The sequence below is a fragment of the Ranitomeya imitator genome, chromosome 6, assembly GCF_032444005.1.
Source record: "Ranitomeya imitator isolate aRanImi1 chromosome 6, aRanImi1.pri, whole genome shotgun sequence".
NCBI classification, from domain to species: Eukaryota; Metazoa; Chordata; class Amphibia; order Anura; family Dendrobatidae; genus Ranitomeya; species Ranitomeya imitator.
In genome coordinates this window covers 428,842,358-428,867,104 of record NC_091287.1, presented here as the reverse complement: position 1 = coordinate 428,867,104, position 24,747 = coordinate 428,842,358, and the positions used below count along the sequence as shown (strand labels likewise).

The following is a 24,747-nucleotide window of genomic DNA, read 5'->3' as shown; positions in this document are numbered from 1 at the left end:
GCTCTAGATCAGTGTTCCCCAACTCCGGTCCTCAAGAGCCACCAACAGGTCATGTTTTCAGGATTTCCTTAGTATTGCCCAGGTGATCATTGCATTACCTGGAAAGGCAGGAATTCCATCACCTGTGCAATACTAAGGAAATCCTGAAAACATGACTTATTGGTTGTGCTTGAGGACCGGAGTTGGGGAGCACTGCTCTAAATCAACATTTTAGTCTATAGCTTGAATTTGATGGACTTAAAGGGGAATTGCCATCTCTAAGATCTTATCTCAATATATAGTATATGTGAAAATAATTACCGTATATATGAATATTCACTGCTCTGGCAGTGAATAATCATTTCTCAGTAAAAACGCACAGTGACAGCCCCCCGGCTTCCAGCACACATCCTACATACCTTCCCTGCGTGCCTTCGCCTGCATCTCATTTGTTCTTCTGCCAGCAGCTCTTCCGGCTGACCGATTTCGTGGTCCCGCTCATTAAGGTAATTAATATTCACGCCTTTCCACTCCCATAGGTGTGGAGTGAATATGCATTACCTTAATGAGCTGGGACACTTGATTGCTCGGCCAGAAGAGATGCAATGAGGGTGCGCAGGCAAGGTAAGTAGGAAGTGTGTGTGTGTTTTTTTTTTTTTATAAGAGCCATGCATACAAGGATAGGGGAAAAGGAGCCATGCATACAACGACGGGATGAGGGAGCCATGCATATGGGGAGCCATGCATACAGGGACAGCGACAGGGGAGCCATGCATACAAGGAGAGGGATCGGGGAGCTATGCATACAAGGATGGAATGGGGGAGCCATGCATACCGGGATTGGGATGAGGGGACAAGGCATACTCTGCTTATACTCAAGTCAATAAGTTTACCCAGTTTTTCGTGGAAAAATTAGGTGCCTTGGCTTATACTCGGGTCAGCTTATACTTGAGTATATATGGTATTAGCAATACTTCCAATTATAAATGTAGTATAGTACTCCACATTGGCTATGTCTCTTACCTCATGTGCAGGGCATTGAAGTAACTTAGGTAACCATGGTTATGACCACTCATATAGTGAGTTAGTTAGCAATTAGTGGTTCAGCTCGTTCTGGCTGCCTTTTGGCCTCCAACACTTTTATCTACATCCGTTGCTGGTCACTTCAGCGAGGACGCTACAAACCCCACTTTCCCCATGGATCACAGATTTTTGACCATTACTGATTCTTGTGGAGGGGAATTCTTAAGGTCGAGGTTTTGTTTGGTGCCTGTCAGTGGGTCTCTGAGATTTAATAGCAGGGAATACTTCTGCAGTCAGTGACTTTCTTTCTGTATTGGAACCATGATGGAACCACAATGGGCGGCATTGTAAAGTGTTCTCTATTAGGCGTGATTGGGAACTGCCATCAGACATTTCTAGCGCTGAGTCATAGCTTCCATTATAATCAAGCTACATTCACCTATAATTTGTAGGTTTTTTTTATATTTCTTTATATTATTTTTTCACAATCCACACTATAAAGGCACATGATGGACAATACAAAGAGAAACTTGTTAGCTGCCAAAACAAAAAGCATGTTAATGAATTAGAAACAAGCGTCGTTGTTGCCCTTTGCTTAAATTAGATTGCACTTAACTGCATTACAAAAGAATGAAAGAAACTTTTATATTCAGACTTCTGATAAACAAGCTATAGAAACTAATTTTATCAGTTTGTTTCAATAAGTCTAATGGTCGTAGATGGCAATGGACACTTAAAAAAATGTTTGAGTATCCTTCTGCCCAGGGTAGTACAGATTTGTTTTCTTATCTTTTCAGAAATAAGATTCAAAATTAGTAAAAATTACAATAATTTATTCATAGTGCTCTGGGACAAGAACCAGTAGAATAAATTTCAATGGGTTTTCTTGTAATGATAGCATTTCTGAAAATAAAGCTGTCCCAGTATTCAGATTATTTTAACCCCTTACTGCCATTAGACGGGATAGTACATCCAATAGCAGTACCCCTGCTTTGATGTGGGCTCCGGCGGTGAGCCCGCATCAAAGCTGGGACATGTCAGCTGTTTTGAACAGCTGACATGTGCCCACAATAGGTGCGGGCAGAATCGCGATCCACCCGCGCCTATTAACTAGTTAAATGCTGCTGTCAAACTCTGACAGCGGCATTTAATGGGCGCTTCTTGCCATTGGGCCGGAAATATGTGCACCGCTGACCCCTGACACGTGATCGGGGGTCATCGGTGCGTCAGCATGACAACCAGAGGTCTCCTTGAGACCTCTATGGTTGTTGATGCCGGATTGCTATGAGCGCCACCCTGTGGTCGGCGCTCATAGCAATGCAGTAATTCTGCTACATAGAGGCAATCTGAGCATCGTCTCTATGTAGCAGAGCCAATCAAGTCGTGGCAGCTTCTAGCCTCCCATGGAGACTATTAAAGCACGCCAAAATGTAAAGAAAAATAGTTTTAAAAATATAATATATAAAAATTTAAATCACCCCTCTTTCGCCCCATTCAAAATAAAACAATAGAAAAAATCAAACTTACACATATTTGGTGTCGCCGGGTTCAGAATCGCCCGATCTGTCAATAAAAAAAAAAAAAAAAAAGTAACCTGATCGCTATCTTTTTAAAATTCAATAACGGGCGGTCAAAAGAACGTATCAGCACAAAAGGGGTATCATTAAAAACATCAGCTCGGCGCGCAAAAAATAAGCCCTCACCCAACCAGAGATCACGAAAAATGGAGACGCTACGGGTATCAGAAAATGGCCCTTTTTTTTTTGGCAAACTTTGGAATTTGTTTTTACCACTTAGATAAAAAGAGCCTAGACATGTTAGATGTCTATGAACTCGTAATGACCTGGTGAATCATAATGGCAGGTCAGTGTTAGCATTTAGAGAACCTAGCAAAAAAGCCAAACAAAAAAACAAATGTGGGATTGCACTTTTTTTTGCATTTTCACCGCACTTGGAATTTTTTTCCGGCTCTCGAATACACGACATAGTAAAACGAATGATGTCATTCAAAAGTACAACTCGTCCCGCTAAAAATAAGCCCTCATATGGCCATATTGACAGAAAAACGAAAATGCAAAACCGAAAAAAGCTCCAGTCATGAAGGGGTTAATTTAAGGATCTGATTATCCCTGCATTCCTTTTATTTTTTTGACTCCCCTTCAGCCCTCTGCAGCCATCCTTGTCTCAAGATTACATATCCCAAGAGGCAGAGCTGTATGTTCAGCAGCTCCCACACTTCTCACTCTTTCTCTGCTTTAAAGCACCATTCTGAGACTCCTACTCAGTCTCAAGATGGATAAATAACTTCCCAGTTTCTCTTTTCCAGTATACCTTTTTCTTCACCTAGTATGTGCTATCCCAACACTATCCAGCAGTCAGTGTGCTGTAGGGGAGCAGAGAGTTATTTAATGCATTCATGTATTAGAATGTCATTTTGCCGTTTGGAACCCAAGCTCCATTCCGTTTGGATTAAGTCACAAGCTGAAAAGATTACCGTACTTGTTCTGTGTGGAGCCTGTAGTATTGTAAAATGATCTACAGTCATGGCCAAAAGTATTGACACCCCTGCAATTCTGTCAGATAATACTCATTTTCTTCCTGAAAAATATTGCAAACACGAATTATTTGGTATTATCTTCATTTAATTTGTCTTAAATGAAAAAAACACAAAAAGAATTGTCCTAAAGCCAAATTGGATATAATTCCACACCAAACATAAAAAAGGGGGTGGACAAAAGTATTGGCACCGTTCGAAAAATCATGTGATGCTTCTCTAATTTGTGTAATTAACAGCACCTGTAACTTACCTGTGGCATCTAACAGGTGTTGGCAATAACTAAATCACACTTGCAGCCAGTTGACATGGATTAAGGTTGACTCAACCTCTGTCCTTGTGTGTACCACATTGAGCATGGAGAAAAGAAAGAAGACCAAAGACCTGTCTGAGGACTTGAGAAACCAAATTGTGAGGAAGCATGAGCAATCTCAAGGCTACAAGTCCATCTCCAAAGACCTGAATGTTCCTGTGTCTACCATGCGCAGTGTCGTCAAGAAGTTTAAAGCCCATGGCACTGTGGCTAACCTCCCTAGATGTGGACGGAAAAGAAAAATTGACAAGAGATTTCAACGCAAGATTGTGCGGATGTTGGATAAAGAACCTCAACTAACATCCAAACAAGTTCAAGCTGCCCTGCAGTCCAAGGGTACAACAGTGTCAACACATACTATCCGTCGGCATCTGAATGAAAAGGGACTGTATGGTAGGAGACCCAGGAAGACCCCACTTCTTACCCCGAGACATAAAAAAGCCAGGCTGGAGTTTGCCAAAACTTACCTAAAAAAAAGCCTAAAATGTTGTGGAAGAATGTTCTCTGGTCAGATGAGACAAAAGTAGAGCTTTTTGGGCAAAGGCATCAACATAGAGTTTACAGGAGAAAAAAAGAGGCATTCAAAGAAAAAAAACATGGTCCCTACAGTCAAACATGGCGGAGGTTCCCTGATGTTTTGGGGTTGCTTTGCTGCCTCTGGCACTGGACTGCTTGACCGTGTGCATGGCATTATGAAGTCTGAAGACTACCAACAAATTTTGCAGCATAATGTAGGGTCCAGTTTGAGAAAGCTGGGTCTCCCTGAGAGGTCATGGGTCTTCCAGCAGGACAATGACCCAAAACACACTTCAAAAAGCACTAGAAAATGGTTTGAGAGAAAGCACTGGAGACTTCTAAGGTGGCCAGCAATGAGCTCAGACCTGAATCCCATAGAACACCTGTGGAGAGATCTAAAAATGGCAGTTTGGAGAAGGCACCCTTCAAATATCAGGGACCTGGAGCAGTTTGCCAAATAAGAATGGTCTAAAATTCCAGCAGAGCATTGTAAGAAACTCATTGATGGTTACCGGAAGCGGTTGGTCGCAGTTATTTTGGCTAAAGGTTGTGCGACCAAGTATTAGGCTGAGGGTGCCAATACTTTTGTCTGGCCCATTTTTGGAGTTTTGTGTGAAATGATCAATGTTTTGCTTTTTGCTTCATTCTCTTTTGTGTTTTTTCATTTAAGATAAATTAAATGAAGATAATAATACCAAATAATTTGTGTTTGCAATCATTTTCAGGAAGAAAATGAGTATTATCTGACAGAATTGCAGGGGTGTCAATACTTTTGACCATGACTGTATCATCATCTTCCTGTGCACATTCTGTGTTTCTCTAAACTTGTGGAGGATTACTGGCCGCATCCCCATGACATCACTGCTTCAAAGCACAGACCGGAAATCTCTGTACTCTGTGCTTTGAATGGACAGTAGAAGGAAGTAAGGAGCTGGAGGTCATATCATCATGTGTGACCGCTTAGGAACAGTGCAGGATTTTAACAGCAGGTAAATTATGATGTTTCTTCATTTCTGCTTGTATTTTCAGTGCGTTAATAATTGGTGTGCCTGGAAATCCCGTTTAAGCTCCTGTTAATGGATTTCAGCTGTCATTGCCAAGTGGAAGTAGCGCTTGCTCTCTGATACATTTTCCTGGCAGCGGTCATGGCTAGAATACTTAGTGGCTCTCCTTTGGCTCACAAATATGTCCTAGAACTGAACCCCCTTCTATATTAAAGAAGGAAGAATGAACCTTAAAATAAAAGGTGGTTGATGCAGCTATAGAATAAAATGATTCCAAGTGTATTCCATCTCTACACACCAAGCTTGACTGACAACTGCAGCTTGTTCTGAGCGGTGTGAGATCTCCGCAGCAGGAGGGTCACTGGGGAGCTGTAAATCAGGCTAAGTGGGAAGACAATGAGTTATAACTTTTCAAAATTATGCAGCCATTGCAACATGGATTATAAGCACAGCAGTGCCATCTGATCTATGAGCTATATCATTTTTGAAGTTTGCATTGTGAAATCTGGTGACAGATTCACTTTATGATTTTTTTATTTTTTTTTATTTCGATTACTCTATGTAAAATAAGAAACTGAATTCGCCAGTAAGTGGTTTGATTACAGTAGGTCATATCATAGAAACCAGAGACAGAATAGACTGCAAAGGGCCCATGAGCATGAAAAGTCCACCCTCTTCTCGCAGGAAAAACTTGTTAGAATATATTGCTCATTTCTGGATAAGGAGGCGCTTCTTCGACAGCAGAGTCTTGTTTCCGAAAGCCATCTTTAAACTATAGTAAGCAGCCATTATACGCCTTGGCATTTCTAGACTCCCTTTCCGAGAATTAAATGTACACTGTATCCTTTATTTTTTACTTATTGATTTGTTTTCTTAGCTGTACTTATTGACTGGGATAATATGAGCTATGCTGTTATCATGCCTTTTTTCACCACTGTTTAATTTCTGGGTACACAATGCCAATTGGCAGACTAATCTGTTATGTATATGAATAAACCTGCTACAATATTGGCAATAGTCTCCTTTCTCTCCCTACTTTACAGCTCGTTTGATGAGTATAGTTCTGAGCTGAAGTCTGGAAGATTGGAATGGAGCCCAGTCCACAAATCCGAGAAGTTCTGGAGAGAGAACGCTCCACGACTGAATGAGAAGAACTATGAGCTCCTGAAGTAAGAAAATAACTTCTTATCAACAGTTTATAGATTGTGAGATATATATGTACCACATATTATATATAGTCATGTATGTGTATATCTGTAGATGACTGGCTAAGGGCAAGCTTAGTCAGTACCAATGTTGACCTACAAGGCTCACAGCCTGGTCTAGCGGCTTACGCAACACAGGCGCTGATTTGTGCCTGTGGCGGTTTTAATTGCAGCAAGTTCCTACCTACCCATAAATTCATACGTTGGCCTAAGAGAGGTATTCACACTAGATACATAGGTTCCCAGGAAACCGGAGATCACCTTGGTGTTGGCTGCTGGGCACGCATGAATTGGCCAAATTTTGTGCTAAGTATCTCCATTATTTTTCTTATTATCTAGAGCAGTAGTGCTATTCATATTTCATATTTACATGCTTTACTACTACAGAGTGCACCCTTATTTGTTTGTTATATAAAGAGATGGCTACTCCTAGTTCTCACCTGTACACACGAGTTTTCTGATTTGGAAGTGCCAGTCAGTTTTTTGTTATTTTATAATATACACCATAAATGAGAAAAAGTAACACTCACATGTTCAACGCATGGCAGGCAACCAGGCTAGTGGAGTTTTTCCCATACGTCCCAACTCATTGGACGTGCTGCTGGCTTCAGGAGAAGACAAGAAGTCAGGAAGAAATCTGAGCTGGGGAAGCCTGCCACAAACTTAATACCTTAAGGCTGTGACATCACAGAAAGGCTGGCTTATCCAGACCCTCCTCTCTCTACATTCTGAGTAAACTTTAAACTGTTTTCTCTAATTTCTATAACTTCACTACAAAACATGTCATAGTTCTAACAAACCCATCATTCATCTCGGATTAACGTGAGCATTCTAATGATATCAAATATGTCCTATCTGGGATACATATTTACAGAGAAAACCCTACCTCTTTACCAGATGGAGTTAGAAGCCCGTGTTTCAAGGAATGGGTAGATACACCGAGTGAGAATACGAATATATATTTTCGTGCTCTTAATGTAAACATGGTGCATAATATCGTACCAAAACCAAACAAAGAATCTTTCATGAATTTTGGAGCCACTTTTCCAGTTCCAGCCAGTGCAGGTGGGAGGGGCGAGGGACTTTCGTCCGAGCCTGGAATTTACGACCCCAGGGCAATTAAACCTCTCTTCCCCCATACATTGGCAAAGCAGTTCTTTGTTGAGTGAAAGGGAAGGAATTTGAAGCTACAACTGTTGCAGCATCACTCCAAGGAGGGGGCTTAGCCCACCTCATGAGCTGAAGAGCAACTAAACTTATATGATATTTCATACCATATCGTGACACCTCCCCCTTTTGATGTGCGCTAGGGAGGCAGTACCCCACGGTATGCCTCCATGGGCACCTCAGTAGGTTCACCCTGGCGGGAGAGTCCATCTGCATTCCCTTGTTCTTTGCCCGTTTTGTGTTCAATGGTGAAGTCAAACTGCTGAAGGGCAAGGCTCCAGCGTAGCAACCTGCCGTTGGTTCCACACATAGCGTTTAGCCAGCGCAGAGGGTTGTGGACGGTCACCACAGTGAAGGGGCGACCGTACAAGTAGTGCTGCAAGCGCTGCAGGGCCCAGACTATGGCCAGGCACTCCTTCTCGATTGTGGAGTAGGCCACTTCCCTCGGCAAAAGTTTCCGGCTCAGGTATAACACGGGGTGCTCTTGGTCCTCCGAGTCAACCTGGCTGAGCACAGCACCAAGGCCAAACTCGCTGGCGTCAGTCTGCACCAAGTACGGTCGACTGCTGTCGACTGCTTTCAACACAGGGGCGTTGCACAGTGCGGTTTTCAACGCCTTGAAGGCCCCCTCACAGCCATCTGTCCAGTTGACGATGTGGGGTAGCTTCTTCCTGGTGAGGTCCGTCAAAGGTTTTGCTAGGCTACTATAGTGCTGTACGAAGCGCCTATAGTACCCTGCAGTGCCCAAGAAGGACATCACCTGTTTCTTGGTCACGGGAGTGGGCCAGTTCACGATCACTCCCACTTTGTCAGGCTCTGGCTTCAGGGTGTTCCCGCCTACCCGGTGTCCCAGGTAGTGAACCTCCCTCATGCCCATCTGACACTTTCCCGGCTTGATAGTCAGTCCTGCTTGGTGAATTCGCCTGAGCACCTCCTCGAGATGCTGCAGGTGTTCCTTCCAGGAGGGACTGAAGATGGCAATGTCATCCAAGTACGCCACGGCGTCCGTCTCCAGTCCCTGAAGCAGGAGGTTGACCATCCGCTGGAAAGTGGCAGGGGCATTCTTCATGCCGAAGGGCATGACCGTGGACTCGTACAGTCCAAAGGGTGTGATAAAGGCGGACTTCTCCTGTGCCTCAGGGCTCAGGGGAATCTGCCAGTATCCTCGACTCAGATCCATTATTGTTAGGTAATTTGCGCCAGCTAACTTCTCAAGCAGCTCCTCGATGCGCGGCATGGGGTGCGTGTCAGAGGCTGTAATGGCGTTGAGCCCCCTGTAGTCCACGCAGAACCGGGTGGTCCGGTCCTTCTTTGGCACGAGAACTACAGGTGATGCCCACGCGCTCTTTGACCGTCGAATCACCCCCAGCTGTAACATCTCATCGGTCTCTTGGCGCATAATCTGCTGCACCTGGTCAGAGATTCGATAGGGTGTTCGCCGTAGTGGGGCGTGATTCCCGGTGTCCACCTCGTGGACTGCTAACTAAGTCCTCCCAGGTCGGTTGGAGAACACGACCCGGAAGGGTTCCAGTGTGGTTTGCAACTGCAACCGCTGGGATTCAGTTAACGAGGCGCTTACCTCCACGTCCTCGATGGACCCATTGGCCTTGGCTTGGGCCAGCATGTCCAGGAGGGTGTCTTCCTCACCGTCTTCGGGCAAGCTGCAGACCGGTAGGACAAAAGGTTCACGTTCGTGATGAGCCTTCATCATGTTGACGTGAAAGGCCTTTCGCCTACCCCGAGCGTGGTCAAGCGTGACCACGTAAGTGACCGGGTTGAGCTGTTGGTGGACGACGTACGGGCCCTCCCAGGCTGCCTGAAGCTTATCCGTTGGTACGGGAACCAGCACCCACACCTTTTGACCCACGTGGTAGGTCTGCTCCCGGGTGTTCTGGTCGTACCAGTGCTTCTGGTCAGCCTGAGCCTGCGTCATGTTGTCATGCACCAACTGCGTCAAGGTCTGCATCTTGTCACGGAAGCGCATGACATACTCCACTATGGACACTTCAGAAGGGTTCGGCTCCTCTTCCCAGGATTCTCTTACCAACCCAAGGGGTCCCCGGACTCGCCTGCCGTGCAGGAGCTCGAAGGGGGAGAACCCCGTCGAGGCCTGCGGAACCTCTCGGTAAGCGAACAGCAGGTGTGGAAGATACCGCTCCCAGTCGCGCCCTTGAGTCTCAACCAGCATGCGTAGCATCTGTTTGAGGGTACCATTGAAGCGTTCACACAAGCCATTGGTCTGTGGGTGATACGCACTCGATACCAGGTGCTTCACCTGCATTCTCTTACAGAGAGCCTCCATTAGGCGAGACATAAATTGGGTCCCTTGATCAGTAAGCATTTCCCTGGGAAACCCTACACGTGAAAAGATAGCCAACAGGGCATCCATCACCTTATCTGCCCTAGTTGACGACAGAGCTACTGCCTCTGGGTACCGGGTAGCATAGTCTACCACAGTAAGGATGTATTGCTTTCCAGAGCTGCTGGGGACGGCCAGCGGGCCCACAATGTCCACCGCGATCCTCTGGAAAGGCTCCTCTATCACTGGCAAAGGGATCAGGGAAGCCTTAAGAGCAGGCCCCGCCTTCCCCACTCTTTGACAAGTGATACAGGAGCGGCAGTAGTTTGACACATCTGTCCCCATCTTAGGCCAATAGAAGTGTTGAGACAGCCGGGCCTTAGTTTTGCTGATCCCCAAGTGTCCAGCTAGCGGGATCTCATGGGCAATCCGCAACAACTCACCCCGGAATTGCTGCGTGACGACCAGCTGTCTTTCCCTCAACCACTCCTTTTGTGATTCTCCGGGTACTGTCTCCCGGTACAACCTTCCTTGTTCCCAGAACACCTTCTCCTTATCAGTCTCGGAGAAGTGCGTCCGGGCAAGTTGTCTCAAACTCTCTAGGCTCGCATCTGTGTGCAGAGCGGCCTGAAACTCCTGGCTAGGGGAAGCCAGAAGCGACGTCAGGGTCCCTTCCCCACGGGAACCCTCTTGGACCTGCTCTGGGTCCACCTCTGGTTCAGTCACAGTAATGACTGAGGAGGGTCCGGAAGGCTGACAGTTACCTGCGTTCCGGGCACTCTGACTGCGGGTGACAGCAGCTACGTAGGCTGTCTCCCCGGGGGTTTCTACAGACCCATCAGCCGGCGCTGCTATGGGCTCTACCTCCCCATCCACCCCCAACACTCCAGGGGCAGTGCTACTTATGGGCCAGTTACCTTCCTCGGTGGCACTGGTCACTTTCATGGCATCACCTTCCTCACGGTTCCCATGCATCTCCCCATTTCCTGTAGCACCGACACTTGCCCCTGTTAGTGGTTCCTCAGCCGTCTCACTCCGCAGAGCGACGTGGCTGGGCACGCCTGTACCTATGGACACATTAACCTTCACAGAAAAATCATTATCAGGTTCAGTTGGCACAGGTACAACATTTTCACCATCAATCCTAGGAAAAAAATGGTTAATAGATGCATCATTGCAAGATAAAGCCTGGTCAGGTAACACATGCGATCTCCCATCATCATCATCATCATCAGGGTTAACGTTACCCTTATTAGTAGATTGGGGAGGGGTATCAGTGACGTAGTGGGCAACCAACCTCCCCAAATCAGTCCCCAACAAAACATCAGTGGGCAAATTATCAGACAGCCCCACTTCCTTCACCCCGCTCCCGGCACCCCAATCAATAAAAACCCGGGCCATCGGTAAGGGACAGCTGATGCCCCCCAATCCTAATGACAGTTAGGGTTTTCCCCGGAATGATTTCTTCAGGGGCCGCCAGTTCGGGTCGGATGAGGGTCCGTTCAGCCCCGGTGTCCTTGAGGCCTGTAGCAACATGGCCTCCCACAGTGACGGGCTGTACGTTGTCACACACCCTCCCAACCACACCACCCACCAAAAGAACTGCTGCATTAGGCCCTGGGGCCTTGGCTGGGGTGTTCTTCTGCTTGGTTGGGCAGGAGGGACTGATATGACCAGTCTGATGGCAGGTGAAACACTTGCGAGGTTCGGTGGTAGGTCTGGTGCTGTTGGCTACGGGGACAGGACCTCTGGTGTGCTGGCTGGCAGGGGTACTGGCATTGGTCGCAGGCTTACCCCCTCTCCAGCTGGTGGTGACTGGCTTCCGCACTTCCGATCTACGGTTGGCCTCATAGGCATCGGCAATCTGCTCTGCTTTCGTCACGTCTTTTGGTTCTCTGTCCATCACGAACTGTCGCACCTCAGCTCGGCAAAGATGAAAGAACTGGTCTTTGATTATTATTATTATTATTATTTATTGTTATAGCGCCATTTATTCCATGGCGCTTTACATGTGAGGAGGGGTATACATAATGAAAACAAGTACAATAATCTTAAACAATACAAGTCATAACTGGTACAGGAGGAATGAGGACCCTGCCCGCGATCATCAGGTCTCGCAGCTGTGCAAAGGTGGTCACCGACAGTCCTTGGGTCCACTGGTCAAAGTGGGTCCCCAGTCCATGCACCACATCACTGTAACTGTCGTGTGGGCCACGTTGGAGGGTCCGGAACTTTCTACGGTACACCTCGGGTGTAAGCTGGTACTTGGCTATCAGAGCCTGCTTGATGGCCTCATAGTCACCATCTTGTTCTTGAGGGAGGGCAGCAAACGCCTCCAGAGCTTTACCTCTCAGCCCTGGTTTCAGGTATCGTGCCCATTCATCTGTAGGCAGCCGGTACTGTCTGCAGGCTTTCTCAAAGGCCCGCAGAAAAGTGTCCAAGTCCCCGTCCTTCTCCATAACAGGGAAGTGATCGGGCCGGGGCTTAGGCATCTGAGCGCTGCTGGGCTCACGGCTGGACTGGGACGACCCCTGCATTTGCAGTCGGGCCATCTGCAGCTGGTACTCCCGCTCAGCTTGCCGCTCGGCTCGCTCATGGTATTGCTGAATCAGCTGCCGACGTCCCTCTAGGTCATCTGCGGCGCATTGTTGCAGAGCCAGCTGCAGGAGGAGGTCTGCACCCCCCTGGTTGCCAGTAGGGCCTATATTCAGTGGTTGGACCTCTGCTGCAGCCTCATGTTCGCTTGTGCTGACTTCTGCGGCCTCTGGGCTCTGTGGCCTGGCTTGGTCGGCTTCAAATTGCACCAGTTCAGCGACCATTTGAGTCTTGGTCTTACCCTGGGGGTTCAGGCCATGGTACGTGCATATCCCAGCAAGAGAGTCCTTCTTCTGCTGGTTGTACCAGGCTTCCCCTTTCGCAGCCATGGTTGCCAAATAAAAGATAGGATAGAAAAACGAAGAGAAAGGGAGGGGATAATTACCAGTACGCAATTGTCTCAAGACTAATAAAACACTGAGTTCGTTCTCCAAACTTATTTGCGCAGAGTCCTCGCAAGAACTTTCTGCAAGTTTTTAATGAGAGGAATGATTACTCAAACCAAATCACTAATGCTCTCAGATATCCCACTGCTGCCACCAATTGTCACAATTCCCCTGACCGCTGTCACCAATTGGTCAGGATTCACACCGTGACCGTCACCCCTACGTCACGAATTGAGGTGACTTTAAGCCAACAGTCGGCTATCACATGTGCAGGGGGGCTTATCTTAGTTATCCCTCCACTGCTAACAATGTGATGAGAAAACACACACAAGGCTATTGACCTCTTAGTTTACAGCAGGGGCTTATTCTAGGTATCCCACTGCTTTCAATATACCACAAACTGCAGGCATTTATGTATATCCCGCTTACAGTTCCACTTAACACTTGCAGCTCTCTGGCGTCCCCCTTACTCTCAGGTCAGATTAGGTACTGCACCCTGGGTAATTAGTCGCCAGAAAGGCTGCCTGCTATGTACTGGCTATTGGGCACGCTGCAGCGACGCGATAACTACTCCCACTCAGGCAGGAACAATAATTATCAACGCCGCAGTCGCTACCGCATCACTCAACAGTCAGCACACTATCGCTGCCACCAGCTTCGATTAAACGGGTCCGAAGCTAACCCAACACAACAGTAACAGTAGCGTATTTCCCTTCAGAAGACTTAGGGTACGGTTTAGAACAGGAGAACGAACTAATATTAAATATTATATTCCATAAAAATTAGGCAGTGCTTTATCAAAAATATTTTATTAAGATGTTGCAAATGAGACAATTGCAAATATGTACAAGGGTAATTATGAAATAAACAGGGAATAAATGAGAAAAAGTAACACTCACATGTTCAACGCATGGCAGGCAACCAGGCTAGTGGAGTTTTTCCCATACGTCCCAACTCATTGGACGTGCTGCTGGCTTCAGGAGAAGACAAGAAGTCAGGAAGAAATCTGAGCTGGGGAAGCCTGCCACAAACTTAATACCTTAAGGCTGTGACATCACAGAAAGGCTGGCTTATCCAGACCCTCCTCTCTCTACATTCTGAGTAAACTTTAAACTGTTTTCTCTAATTTCTATAACTTCACTACAAAATATGTCATAGTTCTAACAAACCCATCATTCATCTCGGATTAACGTGAGCATTCTAATGATATCAAATATGTCCTATCTGGGATACATATTTACAGAGAAAACCCTACCTCTTTACCAGATGGAGTTAGAAGCCCGTGTTTCAAGGGATAGGTAGATACACCGAGTGAGAATACGAATATATATTTTCGTGCTCTTAACGTAAACATGGTGCACAATATCGTACCAAAACCAAACAAAGAATCTTTCATGAATTTTGGAGCCACTTTTCCAGTTCCAGCCAGTGCAGGTGGGAGGGGCGAGGGACTTTCGTCCGAGCCTGGAATTTACGACCCCAGGGCAATAAAACCTCTCTTCCCCCATACATTGGCAAAGCAGCTCTTTGTTGAGTGAAAGGGAAGGAATTTGAAGCTACAACTGTTGCAGCATCACTCCAAGGAGGGGGCTTAGCCCACCTCATGAGCTGAAGAGCAACTAAACATATGATATTTCATACCATATCGTGACACACCATGTTCCAAATTATTATGCAAATTATATTTTTCTCGGATTTTCCTAAATGTTCGGTGCAAATGACAGTCAGTCTAATAAAAGTCATCATCAAATTTTATTGAAGAAACCTCCCAATGATAACAGTATAATCTCAAAAATGAACAAGAACTCAAAATGCACTGTTCCAAATTATTAGGCACAGTAGAATCTCTAAACATTTGATATGTTTTGTAGAACTGAAAATGCTCATTTGTGGAATTTGCAGCATTAGGAGGTCACATTCACTGAACAAAAAGCTATTTAACTCCAAATCATCCTAACAGGCCAAGTTACATGTTAACATAGGAACCTTTCTTTGATATCATCTTCACAATTCTTGCATCCATTGAACTTGTGAGTTTTTGGAGAGTTTCTGCTTGTGTTTCTTTGCATGAAGTCAGAATAGCTTCCCAGAGCTGCTGTTTTGATGTGAGCTGCCTCCCACCCTCATAGATCTTTTGCTTGATGATACTCCAAAGGTTCTCTATAGGGTTGAGGTCAGGGGAAGATGGTGGCCACACCATGAGTTTATCTCCTTTTAATGACTCAGAGGTATTCTTTGTAGCATGAGATGGTGCATTGTCATGCATGAAGATGATTTTGCTCCTAAAGGCATGTTTCTGCTTTTTAAACCATGGAAGAAAGTTGTCATTCAGAAACTCTATATACTTGGCAGAGGTCATTTTCACACCTTCAGGAACCTTAAAGGCCCTACCAGCTGTTTCCCCATGATTCCGGCCCAAAACATGACTCCTCCACCTCCTTGCTAAGGTCGCAGCCTTGTTGGGGCATGGTGGCAATCCATCAACCATCCACTACTCCATCCATCTGGACCATCCAGCATTGCTCAGCACTCATCATTAAACAAGACTGTTTGAAAATTAGTCTTCATCTATGTCTGGGCCCACTGCAACCATTTCTGCTTATTAACACTGTTTAGGGGTGGCTGAATAGTAGGTTTATGAACCAAAGCAAGCCTTTGAAGGATCCTACACCTTGAAGTTCGAGGGACTCCAGAGGCACCAGCAGCTTCAAATATCTGTTTGCTGGTTTGTAATGACTTTTTAGCAGCTGCTCTCTTAATCCGATGAACTTGCCTGGCAGAAACCTTCCTCATTATGCCTTTATCAGCACAAACACGTCTGTGCCCAGATTCAGCCACAAATCTCTTAACAGTACGATGATCTTGCTTAAGTTTTTGGGAAATATCTAATGTTTTCATCCCTTGACCAAGGCATTGCACTATTTGATGCTTTTCAGTAGCAGAGAGATCCTTTTTCTTTCCCATGTTACTTGAAAACTGTGGCCTGCTTAATAGTGTGGAACATCATTTTAAAGTAGTTTTCCTTTTAATTAGAATCAGCTGGAAAACTAATTCACATGTGTTTAAGATTAATTTCAGTGATCCATTGAGCCCTGAGACACAATACCATCCATGAGTTTATTTGAAAAACAAAACAAATCTTTATGACACTTAAATCCAATTTGCATAATAATTTGGAACACGGCGTATATACAGTTAGATCCAGAAAAATTTGGACCGTGACATAAGTTTTGGCATGTTTTGTAAAACATATTCAAGATAAATTTAAACAATCAATGTGGGCTTAAAGTGCAGACTCTCCGTTTTAATTTGAGGTTATGCACATCCTAATTGGAGTAAGGTTTTTGTAATTCTAGCTCATATGTAGCTGCCTCTTTTTAAAGTGACCAAAAGTGATTGGACCATTATCTCAAAAGCTCCTTAATGGTCTATACAATTGTTAATCCATCTTCAATTTAGCAGGTAAAAGGTCTGGAGCTGATTAAAGCTGTGGCATATGTATTTGGTAGCTGTTCTTGTGAACCTACAATATGTGGTCAAATGAGCTTTCAATGGAAGAGAAACATACTATCTTTAGGCTGGAAAAGAAATCCATAAAAGAGCAGAAATGTTAGGAGTGGGCAAATCAACAGTTTGGCACTTTTTTTTTTTTTTTTTTTTTTTTTAAAGCACACTGATGAGCTTGGGAACTTCAAAAGGCTTGGACGTCCACAGAAGACAACAGAGGTGGATGATCGCAGAATCCTCTTCACCACATCCATCCAAGTGAAGAGAACTCTGCAGGAAGTAGGTGTTTCAGTATCTAAGTCTACCAGAAAGAGAAGACTTCATGAGAGCAAGTACAGGAGGTTCACTACAATGTGGAAACCATTAATTGGTTTTAAAAATAGAAAGGCCAGATTAGAACTTGCCAAAAACATCTAAAGAAGCCAGCCAAGTTTTCAAAAAGCATTCTTTGAACAGATGAAGCGAAGATTAACCTGTAGCAGAATGATGGGAAGAAGAAAGTATGGAGAAGGCTTTGAGCAGCTCATGATCCAAAGCACACCACATTTTCTGTAGAACATGGTGGAGGCAGTTTGATGGCATGGCTTCCTATGGCAATGGGTCACTAGTGTTTATTGATGATGTGACTGAAGGCAAAAGTATCCAGATGAATTCTGAAGTGTACGAAGCTTGAGAATTGGTTCCAGGAAGAACTGAAACGTTGCTATTAGATTTGCACTAATAAAGGCACCTTAATGTTTTTCACTTATTGGCGAAGTGCTGGTTTAAGTCTAGGTCTGACTCGGATTTTGCACCCTCAGACTTGTGTTGGGGATGCTTCTACTTTTAAGGTACCTTCACACTGAGCAACTTTAGAACGATAACGATAGCGATCCGTGACGTTGCAGCGTCCTGGATAGCGATATCGTTGTGTTTGACATGCAGAAGCGATCAGGATCCCGCTGTGACATCGCTGGTCGGAGCTAGAAGGCCAGAACTTTATTTCGTCACTGGATCTCCCGCTGACATCGCTGTGTGTGACGCCGATCCAGCGATGTCTTCACTTGTAACCAGGGTAAACATCGGGTTACTAAGCGCAGGGCCGCGCTTAGTAACCCGATGTTTACCCTGGTTACCATTGTAAATGTAAAAAAAAAAAAAAACACTACATACTTACATTCCGGTGCCTGTCACGTTCCCCGGCGTCCGCTTCCCTGCACTCCTCTTGCATCCTGTGTCAGCGCCGGCCGTAAAGCAGAGCACAACGGTGACGTCACCGCTCTGCTTTACGGCCGGCGCTTACACAGTGCAGGGAAGCGGACGCCAGGGGACGCGACAGACACTGGAATGTAAGTATGTAGTGTTTATTTATTTTTTTTTTTAAATTTACAAAAATTAGTAACCCGATGTTTACCCTGGTTACCCGGGGACTTCGGCATCGTTGGTCACTGGAGAGCTGTGTGTGACAGCTCTCCAGCGACCACACAACTACTAAACAGCGACGCTGCAGCGATCGGCATCGTTGTCTATATCGTTGCAGCGTCGCTTAATGTGACGGTACCTTAAGATAGATATAATCAGACTGGTTATCTTGACCTACAGGGCTCAGCATGACATTGTCATAGCCAACCCTAGCAGTTTACTCAGTGGGGGCTCCTTAGTGTTTTCATGGTGCAGATGCTGTACTTTTAAGATTACTACTGCTGTAAATAAGTATATTTTATTTTATACACCTTTATTTTTTTTGTTATTTAATTTTAAATGAATTGATATTGGTGGTAATCTTTAGTTATTAACTTTGTGCGGGTACATTACAGTCTGTTCTACCTTCATGTGCAGGAGGCTTGTAGCCTCAGTGAAAGACGTACACTTCTAGGAAGATTCCCGTATCTACTGGCCACTCTTGATGGCCAGTAGATGGCTAGCAGCTTATAAATTGGCAATGGTCAAGCTGCCGATGACAGGGAAATAACATAAACTTTTCTTTATTTGTGCCTGGTGGCATGTATAATCGGTGTCATCCTTGTAGAAAAAGAAAAATATTTTTTGTCCTAACATAGTCAGTAGTAGTATTTATTTCAACATTTAAAGTGAAAATTTCTGATGTGTACAGAAGGTGATGTGTTTACTGTATTGCATGTTGGCGGATTGCTGCAGGCAAGACAAAGACAGAAAATGCGAGTTTCTTGTTTGTGCAGCTATTTTCTTTCCGAAGTATTAAATTGACTGGGATCCGTTTAGAGCAGAGTTGAGGTATTTGTATTGTTTCCTTTGATTTATTCTATTTCCCATAGGCCTTTAACAAATGTAATATATACTGTGCCTCAGTATAATGGACACATACTAAAGCTAATTTGTTGTGTAGCAGAGTCAGCTAGACAGGTTTAACGCCTACCTCTGCAGGATTTTGATAGATGCACCTGCCTAGCTTTTTACGAAAATCCGGACCTGTTTTCACTAGGTATGTCAGTCTACTGGATAGGGGAGAGTCGAGGGTGCTGCTGGTGAATGACCAATAAAAAACAAAAGTGAGCTGTAGCTGGGAGAGATTATGTGCCAGGGTCTCTCTGAATGGAGACTGCATGGGTCAGCTAGGAAAGCTGAGCAGTTTGTGTGTTGGAACTGCAGAGAACCATGTGGAAGCTGTGCTCAAAGTTGAACACTTCTGTTTGGTGCTGGAAGCTTCTAGAACTGAAGCTGAAAGGGATACTGAGACTGTTGGGATCGGGCCCCTTCTGTGTATTAAGTTTTCTCCAGGAGAAAGGGCTGTAATCTGTTCGGGTGAGCCAGCACTGACATTCTGTATATGTGCATGCTGATTGAACCCTTTATTTGCTTTCATACCTTTGTCCCCAGAATAGGTTGGTTTTGGTTTTGAATCCTTTGGAATTTTATGAAGGCAATACAAACTGCATTGCCTGTGTTTACACAACCTAATGCCTACCTGGCATCCCTACAATTGGTATAAAACCTTTGATGCAAACAGGGTTCCACTTGTGTGTCGGTATCTATTTTATATTTTATCTGATTTAGTTTTTATAAGTCTATTATTGCTATCAACCTCTCTTTCTTCAGTGCATGATCTATAGCTACAATTTTATGTATTAAATCTACATCTCACTGTAACTATAGCTGTATAATGTGTGTATTATGTATAATATGTGAATATACATTTCTCTGTAAGGGTATGTGCACACATAGATGGAACCTCTGCGGATCTGTTTTGAGAAATCCACAGGTAAAAAGCACTGCGTTTTACCTGCAGATTTACTGCAGATTTACCGCGGATTTTATGATGTTTTTGTGCGGATTCCACCTGCAGTTTTACACCTGCGGATTCCTATAATGGAGCAGGTGTAAACTGCTGCGGAATCCGCACAAAGAATGAACATGCTGCGGAATAAACAACGCAATGTTTCCGCGCATTTTTTTTCCGCTGTATGTGCACTGCGGATTTTGTTTTCCATAGGTTTACATGGTACTGTAAACTCATGGAAAGAAGCTGCGAATCCGCAGCGTCAAAACGGCTTGGATCCGCAGCAAAATCCGCAACGTGTGCACATACCCTAACAGCACAGTGACAGCTGCTGGCTTCCAGCACACATCCTATGTACCTTCCCTCTGTGCCCTCGCTGCATCTTGTTCGTTCTGGCGCCAGCAGCTCTTCCGGCCGAGCGATCATGTGGCCCCACTCATTAAGGTAATGAATAGTGATGAGCGAGTATACTCGCTACTCAGGTATCCTCGAGCATGCTCGGGTGGTCTCCGAGTATTTGGATGTGCGCAGAGATTTAGTTTTCGGCACCGCAGCTGCCGAATTCCCTAACAAACAGGCAACCCCGACATGTATTCAAGCTGTCTAGCAGTGACATATCATGCAGCTGCAGCGACGAAAACTAACATCCAAATACTCGGAGACCACCCGAGCATGCTCGGGGAAACCCGAGTAACGAGTATACTCGCTCATCACTAGTAATGAATATTCACGCCTCTCCTCTCCCATAGGCGTGGAGTGAATATTCATTACCTTAATGAGCGGGGCCTCGTGATTTTTCGGCAGGAAGAGCTACTGGCGCCAGAACGAGATGCAGCGAGGGCACACAGGCAAGGTAAGTCAGATGTTTTTTTTAATAGGAGCCATGCATACAAGGATAAGGGATAAAGAGCCATGCATACAAGGATGGGATGGGGGAGCCATGCATACAAGGACAGCGACGGGGGAGCTGCACATACAAGGACAGGGACCTGGGAGCCATGCATACAAGGACAGGGATGGGGGAGCCATGCATACCAGGATAGGGATGATGGGACAATGGATACCCGTCTTATACTCGAGTTAATAAGTTTACCCAGTTTTTCGCGGGAAAATTGGGTGCCTCGGCTTATACTCGGGTCAGCTTATACTCGAGTTTATACGGTATATTGTAATTTTTTTTACATTTTAAAAATGTTAAAATTACAAAAGGGAAATGGGCCAATGCAAAGATTTGGACACCCTTGGAGACTTGTGTGCTCCGATAACTTTGATCAAGACTTCATACCATAAATAGTCTGTTAGGGTTATGACTTGTTCACGATCATTGTTAGGAAAGACTAAGTGATGCAAATTTCCCAACGTTATAAAAACCCAACATCCATTAGCCTTATGCCAAAAACAGCATCCATGGGTTTTTCTAAGCAGCTGCCTAACACTCTGAAGATAAAAATCTTAGAGGTCCACAAAGCTGGAGAAGGCTATAAGAAGATAGCAAAGCGTTTTCATGTTGCCCTTTCCTCAGTTCGAAGGTTAATTAAGAAATGGCAATAGCAGAGACCGTGGCGGTCTGGAAGACCAAGCAAAATTTCAGTGAGAGCTGAATAGGATTGCTAGAGAGGCAAATCAGAACCCCTGCTTGACTGCAAAAGACCTTCAGGAAGATTTAGCAAACTCTGGAGTTGTGGTACATTGTTCTACTGTTCAGAGGCACCTGCACAAAGATGGTCTTCATGGAAGAGTCATCAAAAAAAAAACCTCTCCTGCATCCTCACCATAAAATTCAGCATCAGAAGTATGCAAAAAACATCTAAACAAGCCTGATGCATTTTGGAAACAAGTGCTGTGGATCGATGAGGTTAAAAAAGAAGACATTGGCCAAAATGATCAAAGATATGTGTGGAGGGCACAGAATTTCAGGAAAAGAATATCTTGCCAATCATTAAGCATGGGGGCTGAATCAATCATGCTTTGGGGTTGTGTTGCAGCAAATGACACGGGGAACATTTCACGGGTAGAGACATGAATGGATTCAATGAAATTTCTACAAATTGTTAATGCAAACATAATACCAGCTGTAAAAAAAAGCTAAAGTGAAAAGAGCATAGCTTCTACAAATGGATAATGATCCTAAACATGTCAAAATCCACAATAGGCTACCTCAAAAGGCACAAGCTGAAGGTTTTACAATGGCCCTCACAGTCCCCTAATCTGAACACATTGAAAATCTGTGACTAGATCTCAAAATAGCAGTGCATGCAAGACGACCCAGGAATTTCACATAACTGAAAGAATTTCCCAAGGAAGAAAATGGATTAAAATCCCTCAAACAAGAATTCAAAAACTCTTGTCTGGCTACAAAAAGTGTTTACAAACTGTGATACTTTCAAAAGGGGTGATACTTTCAAAAGGGGTGCTACTGGGTGCTAACCATGCAGGGTGCCCAAAACTTTGCATTAGCCAATTTTCCTTTTTGTAATTTTTAAAATGTAAAAGATAAAAATATATATAGATATATTTTTTTCCTAAAATTAAAGGAAATGTCATTTTTAACTTTAGGTTTTTTAGAGATCACTTCATCTTCAACTTGCTTACCTGTTCACAATTACAGTAATTTTGACCAAGAGTGACCAAACTTTTACATGCCACTGTGTGTGTATATGAGAGCCAGCGTCTTCATGTTATACACCTAAAGCACAACAAAATTCTGGGAAGTTCTAGCTGGAGGAAAACAAAAACGGGCTCAAATAGTGTGTGACAATATACCTAATATGAGAGTACAATACCCTGTCATACCATATGCACTCAGCCTTAACCCCTTACCGGCATCGGACGTACTATACCGTCCGATGCCGGCTCCCCTGCTTTGATGCAGGGCTCCGCGGTGAGCCCGCACCAAAGCCGGGACATGTCAGCTGTTTTGAACAGCTGACATGTGCCCGTAATAGGCGCGGGCAGAATCGCGATCTGCCCGCACCTATTAACTAGTTAAATGCCGCTGTCAAACGCAGACAGCGACATTTAACTACCGCTTCCGGCCGGGCGGCCGGAAATGACGTCATCGCCGACCCCCGTCACATGATCGGGGGTCGGCGATGCTTGTGAATGGTAACCATAGAGGTCCTAGAGACCTCTATGGTTACTGATTGCCCGTCGCTGTGAGCGCCACCCTGTGGTCGGCGCTCACAGCACACGTGCAATTCTGCTACATAGCAGCGATCAGCAGATCGCTGCTATGTAGCAGAGCCGATCGGGTTGTGCCTGCTTCTAGCCTCTCATGGAGGCTATTGAAGCATGGCAAAAGTTAAAAAAAAAAGTTTAAAAAAATGTGAAAAAAATAAAAAAAACATAAAAGTTTAAATCACCCCCCTTTCGCCCCAATCAAAATAAATCAATAAAAAAAAAAATCAAATCTATGCATATTTGGTATCGCCGCGCTCAGAATCGCCCGATCTATCAAATAAAAAAAGTATTAACCTGATCGCTAAACAGCGTAGTGGGAAAAAAACTCGAAACGCCAGAATTACGTTTTTTTGGTCGCCGCGACATTGCATTAAAATGCAATAACGGGCGATCAAAAGAACGTATCTGCACCGAAATGCTATCATTAAAAACGTCATCTCGGCACGCAAAAAATAAGCCCTCAACCGACCCCAGATGATGAAAAATGGAGACGCTACGAGTATCGGAAAATGGCGCATTTTTTTTTTTTTTTCTTTAGCAAAGTTTGGAATTTTTTTTCACCACTTAGATAAAAAATAACCTAGTCATGTTTGGTGTCTATGAACTCGTAATGACCTGGAGAATCATAATGGCAGGTCATTTTTAGCATTTAGTGAACCTAGCAAAAAAGCCAAACAAAAAACCAATGTGGGATTGCACTTTTTTTGCAATTTCACCGCACTTGGAATTTTTTTCCCGTTTTCTAGTACACGACATGCTAAAACCAATGATGTCGTTCAAAAGTACAACTCGTCCCGCAAAAAATAAGCCCTCACATGGCCAAATTGACGGAAAAATAAAAAAGTTATGGCTCTGGGAAGGAGGGGAGCGAAAAACGAACCCCGGTCATGAAGGGGTTAAGCTAGCCATATACATTAGATGGCTGATGTTCAGACAATTCTTTGGCCGATAGTTCAGCTGACCGCGATCTCGTCCATCTCTCCCATACTCAGGAGCACTTGTTCAGCCAAGTGCTCCTGTGTTCTCCATGAGTAAGCCATCTATGCCGGGGGCTTATCTGTGGGAGAAAAATGCGATTAGAAGTCTTTAATCGGTCATGCCTGATCAACATCTTCCTCAATTATAAGGTGGTCGGCACCTCTGTACACGTGTTCTCAGTGTTTTTTCCAGTGTGACCCAATCGGCAAAAACTGCCGCTCCAGCACCTGGAATGCCTGGAGATCACAATCAGGACAGAGCTGATAACGCATCCTCTTTATTTAAAGTACAGGCGTATCTTTAGGAGTCATCAAAATGCAGTTTTAATCTGGTTGTCATATGAGCGTTTCATAGTTTATATTTTATATATATCTCCTGAACCAAAACTTCCTCCTTTCCCACTCCCCCCAAAAATATGGTGTATTAGTAGCACAGTAAACATTGACCTGATGAATGTCTGCCTCCAAGATAAAGTGGATAAAATGTTACTTATTGTGAAATCTTTAATTGGCCTCTCAATTTACTAATCATTTTGTAGGATCCTAACAAAACTTCTGGAAGTCTCCGATGACCCACAAGTCCTTGCCGTGGCTGCTCATGATGTTGGAGAGTATGTACGACATTACCCAAGAGGAAAGAGGCAAGTGTTTTTATAGTGTCTGATGTTTTTTTAATTCCCTGCCTCGACTTTATACGATCGCATAAATACTTTCCGAATCTGTGTGATTTTTCATGTTGGGAATAATGCATCCGGCCGGCTCCCGGTTTTCGTGGTCCTCGGGCGAAAGAATCTCAGTGGGCTTCTT

The 24,747-nt window shown here is 44.6% G+C and overlaps 1 protein-coding gene across 3 annotated transcripts in view; it reads left to right on the top strand.

Annotated features, from left to right (window-relative positions):
- Positions 1-24,747, top strand: part of ATP6V1H (ATPase H+ transporting V1 subunit H) — a 235,209-nt gene that overhangs the window by 112,062 nt on the left and 98,400 nt on the right. For all 3 annotated transcript variants that reach the window (XM_069731341.1, XM_069731342.1, XM_069731344.1), the window contains exons 12-13: positions 6,433-6,558; positions 24,480-24,581. In XM_069731341.1, the coding sequence (XP_069587442.1) occupies positions 6,433-6,558; positions 24,480-24,581 (228 nt within the window). The remainder of the gene's footprint in view (positions 1-6,432; positions 6,559-24,479; positions 24,582-24,747) is intronic.